The following is a 5,485-nucleotide window of genomic DNA, read 5'->3' as shown; positions in this document are numbered from 1 at the left end:
TCGACTCGGGATATTTATAAGATACTACCATGATTTTTTCAGATTTTTTGGTCCAAAAATAAATTAGGCCAAAAACCGGCCTTACCGACCCTCCCCCTTTGTTTTATATTTTCAAATTTTGAATTAAAAGAACAAAAACAGAAGATATTGACCGATTGAATAAAAATGGTTGCAGGTGAAAAGCTGTGATGGGGGTGCAACTTTTTCGGGGAATTAAAATTCAATCAGAAAAAAAATTTGAAAAACGACCAGGCCTAATCGTCAATAAATCGAAAATATAATTAATCACCTGCATCCGTGCAGCTCTCACGAAACCTTCATTCGCAGTGACAGTAATGCTCTCCAAATTTTCTCCAGTCGCAAAAACAACTCTCGATCTGTCTTTAATTTTCCCACCAAGATTCAATCTCTCAATAATTCTTCCCCTAGGAACATCATCAACGATTCTGGCCCTTTTCATTAATTCTTCTGCTCTTATAATTTCATTTGGTCCACCAATCACATCGATTATATTCATGAAATTCTCATAAGCAGTTTTGCAGACAAGAAGTTCCTTGTCAGCAAAAAGTTGATCCAGAACTGGTTTCACAGGTCGACTTCTTTCCCATTCGGCTTGAGTTGTTAATAACGGTTCTTTGTAAACAAAATGAGCTTGGCCATTTGTCATGTTTGTTACATAAGCAAGTAGGGTTGAAACATCGAGATTCAATAAGTTTATTTCTGGATCTATTCGATTTAATTCGGGGATGTTAGAGGTTTCGGGTCGAAAAAGGCCATCGGTTAGGGAATCGTCATCCGTTTCTGAACCTGTAAATAATGCCAGAAAATAATTTTACCGTTACTCCAAACCCTGAAAAAGTCATGGAATTAACAAAAAATTACTTGATTTTTTTTATTATCACCTAATTTAAAGTCTCAATCGTTATTTAAGTACTTTATGGCGAATGTAAAATTTGCGAATTGATACGAATGAATTTTTCTACTAATCGCATTCAATTATTAAGGATATACGTTACGTACAATCAATCTTAAAAGTTGTCTATCTTTAAAATATTTATAAAATCGACAAAAAAATCTGTTATTAATGTTTGTATATCTTGATGGAGGCTGCTAAGCACACTTCCAAAAAAATAATTTAGGTTAATATTGTTTATTTAAAAGTAGTTATTTAAAGGTTTAGTTTCTCCTTTCTCTTTAGGGAAAAGTTTCGATTTTATTTAATCCTAAAAATCAAGGCCTCATTTTAATCTTCGAAGGATTCTCTAAATTTCTATTTGAGTCGATTTTACTGAAAAAAATTAATTGAGAAATCATACAGATATTATTGTTATAAATAATCATATTTTAAATGTTAATTAACACAAATAGAATTATAGAGAATCCTTCAAAGAATAAAATTAGGCCTGGATCATTAAGATTAAATAAAAATTGTAACTTTTCCCTAAAGAGAAAGGAATTAACCATTTAAGGCAAACTTTTTTCTATTGGTTATTTTTCGATAAAAATTCTTACTCGAGGGTTTTGGGGTCGCTTAGCACGAATCTGCAAATAGAATTTTAATATTTCAATTTTAAGATGGCAAATCCAAGATGGCAGATCAAACAATTTTTTTAAACATATACTTTGCTTTAAAATATAAAACTCGGGGGTTTTTGGGGTGAAAAAAATTAATGTTCATCTAAACAGATGAATTTATTTATTTATCACATATTTTTTGGTTTGAAAATTAATCTATTTCAGTTAAAAACTAACTTTATTGTTAAAAATTCCAATTCTCGCGTTGAAAATTCAACCCTCACAACAAAATGATATCCTTGGTATATCCCTAGGATATCTCGGCAGGATATAGGATATCCTGAAAAATCTCCCGCGATATCCTTGACATATTCCAAGGATATCGATATTTCCGCCCCGTACGATATCCACTCAATGTCCTGTGTGGGGTATACACAATTTTGGCAATGGAATCCTATATTTATGAAATGCATATTTATTAAAATATGTAGAATGCCTGAAAACATTAAGCTTTAAAAACCTCCGTTTAAGAAAAAAAAACACTTTGTACAAATCTTGAATATTCGGTTTCTTTCAAAATCCTATCTCAGTATAATTAGCAAGAAATTATCCATGAGAATAATTTTCATAACCAATAACAGCCTACTTACAATAAAAATTAATTCACTCTCTAAAAATTTACAAGTTGGCTGTTATTATATCTGTAAAATCTAAATTGCGCAGTTTAGAGATCGCAATTTTCAACGGCAAAATCAGTTTCTATGATAAAAAACAATTAAGCTAATATGAACCGCGTTCGTTTCTATAATATCAATGACAATTGATTATAATTTAGCACGAATATTCGAGAAATTGTTGATTTTTGTTAACCAGTCACTTATTACTGTGTCACAGTTTTCGCACACTAACATCCATGATGGTACTTACCCGGAAGTGACGTTAGAGCAAACTTTACTATTACTGCACTTTATAATATTGTACTTTGTATCAAGTCTCCGGAAAAACCTAATATTGTTAAATTATTTCTTATTTTATTTATACGGTTGAATATAAATATAATTGGCAGTATTTAAATTTTCAGTAATATACTATATTGTAGAATTGGGATATCTTGGGAACATCCTTGGCATATAAATTTGGGACATTAATGGGATATCCTGAGGATATTCTGAGATATCCTTTGGACATTCCAGGGATATCGAAATTTCCGCCCTGTAGGATATTATTTGCGATATCCCTAGGATCTCCTGGGATATGCCCACGATATCCTGAGAGATAAATGTGATATCCCGCCGATATCTCATGCTGTGAGGGAACTGTTTCGGGGAAGACTCGTCTTTTTGTCTTAAAAATTCAACTATTTGGACATAATTCAACTGTCTTCTAGAAAATTCGTTTTTTTTTATTGAAAATTAATTCGCCTTAATGATAATTTAGCTACTCCCATTTTTTGTTAAAAATTGCCATACATTGTTTAAACTGTTTGGTTGAAAATTTGCCTAATTTGTTGAAAATTCCTCTTTTTTATAGAAAAATAACCTTCTTAGTTGAAAATTCATCTATTTGGTTTAAGAGAATGTAATTTTTTGAAAATTCCTATTTTCTCACAGAAAATTATTTTTCATTGTTTGAAAATTCAACGGTTTTGTTAAAAGCTCATTTTTATGGTTGAAAATGCAACTGTTTAGTTAAAAATTAATCTGTTTGAATGATTTTTTTCCAAAAGTAGTTCTGGAAACCTGGAAAAATTATTTAAATTGAAGAAATTAAAGAAATAAAACAATTACCGTTGAGATCTTCATCGAAGGAATCCATTCCAGGCATCTTTTCGCCTCCGACTACAATCCCCTTATTTTCCAATTTTTCAGCTAGTGGGATTTCAATTCCGTAAGCAAAATGGAAAACAATTTCTGGCGGTCTGTACATGTGCGGATGATTGATAGCGCATTGTAAATAACTATTGGCTTGATCAATAACCGATTTTTGACCATATTCCCCGTTTCCTTTTGAAATTAGAGTAAGAGCTCTCGCATTCCTGGCGATGACTTTGATCCACTGCGAACCACCTTTGGAGACGATGTCCACCTCGAGCCTAGAATTTTTGTGCTTGAAGGGCTTCAGAACGTGGATTGGATCTTTGGCTGCTAGCAGATAGTCTAGGATTGCATTGAGGTGGATGAGATTCGTACTTTGTAGATGTTCTTTCTTTAAGGCTCCTGTAGAGCGTACCTTTGTGAGAAGAGTGTTCAATTTTAAACTAAAAGTCTTAGATTAGGTGTAAAAAGGGTTATTTATTTTTTAAATGGAGTGTAGTTTGATCAAACTATAGTGCGCATCCATAAATGTCGTAGAAGTCTACTGCGCATCACTAAACGCTGCACAATTTTACTGTGCAGTTATAATCATTTTATTGCGCATCTAGCTATAATTTCGATATAGAACTTCATTGCGCTGCTATTATAAAGGTTTGAAATCGGATAATATTCTTTTAATGTGGTTCTGATTCATTCTTCAAGAAATATACAATTCTAAGTAAACCTATCAAAATTAAATTATTTTAAATTACATTAATTGTCACGCTTCAAAGCAATTTACATTTTTTAGGTTTTCAACAATTTTAAGAGCATTTTTTAAAATTGGGGGTTAATTTTATAATTTTAAATTATGCTATTTTAGTAGTGTCGGACTTTTACTTTAAAATGTTCAATGTAATGATTAACATTTTGTAATATTATTGTACAATGCCTAATTTGAAAATTGTTTACTTTTAAATATCAAAAATTTAAAATGGAGCCATTTAAAATTAAGATGGTTGAGTTGCCAAAAATCAGAACTCTGATGTATTTTCAGACAAAAATCAAATGAAGCAGGTGGAAGCAGAGATTAGTGTGTGAAAGGAAAGGGCGAAAAAAAAGCTTGAAAAAGTGGAGGGCAGGTCCGAAATAGAAGTAGCTTACAGTGGGGATGGTGATAAGAAAGGTATTTGGGAGAGGGTAGAGAATATGATAGAAAAGAAAGTGGGAGAGCATAAGAATAAAAAGGAGAAGAGAGCGGATACGGAAAGAATAAGGGCAATGGAGTTGAGAATGGAGAGAAGAGAGAAGGCAGATAAGAGATATTATATTGTGATAAGAGGATTGAAGCTAAAGAGCGGGGAAGAAAGGGAGGGGGTGGAAGCGCTGCTATAGAGATAGAGTCTATAGAGTATAGAGTATAGAGCATAGGGTGGGTTAAAGGTAAGGTAGGATATGGGACGAGGAGAAGTATGTGTTGAAGGAATTGCAGGGTAATTTGTTTCATTGGAAATAGGAAGGTGGGGGCTAATCAGAGTGGAGGAGTGGTAAAGGTGCTGTACTGGAACGCAGCAGGGGTAAAGAAGAAAGGTAAGGATTTCTGGACGTATATTTAGGGATTTTATGTAGAGAGAAAGGAATAGAATAGAGTAGAGCCAAAGTTGCCAAGGTACTTGCGAACTATCAACAAGCGTACCAAATGGTACCAAGACAAAGGGAATCTAATAGTGGGAGACCTGGTTTTCATTGCAGACTCCGGGTAACCACGCAACCAGTGGCTGAAAGGCCGAATGGGAGCAGTTTACCCAGGAGATGACGGACGAGTGAGAGTTACGGATGTCAAGACCACGATCGGAACGTATCGAAGACCTGCGACCAAATTATTCGTCATGGAGGTAGACGGATGTAATGCAGGCTAGAGCTGCTAGATCGTGGATGAAATTTACCCCCACCATACCTACCGTTTGGGAGCCGCAAAACAGAAGGTGCATGATTACCACTGTGAGTTCGTATGTAAGTCGAAAATGCACGATTCGACTTCGGTGTTCTGCTGTACGATGATTGCCTATCTGAAGACTTCGGAAGACTTCGGTGGTCTTCTATTTATATCTCGCTCCCCATTTGAAAGAAATTGGAGAAATTGTCGATTTTCAGGTTATGTTTTCCAGGTGTATATA

At 33.9% G+C, this 5,485-nt stretch overlaps 1 protein-coding gene across 1 annotated transcript in view; it reads right to left on the bottom strand.

Annotated features, from left to right (window-relative positions):
- The window catches only part of LOC117183140 (UPF0415 protein C7orf25 homolog), a 20,566-nt gene that overhangs the window by 3,619 nt on the left and 11,462 nt on the right, over nucleotides 1-5,485 (bottom strand). The window contains exons 2-3 of the mRNA XM_033376346.1: nucleotides 3,303-3,744; nucleotides 290-807 (exon numbers count right to left, since the gene is read on the bottom strand). Of these exons, the coding sequence (XP_033232237.1) occupies nucleotides 290-807; nucleotides 3,303-3,744 (960 nt within the window). The remainder of the gene's footprint in view (nucleotides 1-289; nucleotides 808-3,302; nucleotides 3,745-5,485) is intronic.

Source organism: Belonocnema kinseyi, chromosome 1, assembly GCF_010883055.1.
Source record: "Belonocnema kinseyi isolate 2016_QV_RU_SX_M_011 chromosome 1, B_treatae_v1, whole genome shotgun sequence".
In the NCBI taxonomy this organism is placed as follows: Eukaryota; Metazoa; Arthropoda; class Insecta; order Hymenoptera; family Cynipidae; genus Belonocnema; species Belonocnema kinseyi.
The sequence above is the reverse complement of the archived record's forward strand: the minus strand, read 5'-3'. Positions and strand labels throughout refer to the sequence as shown.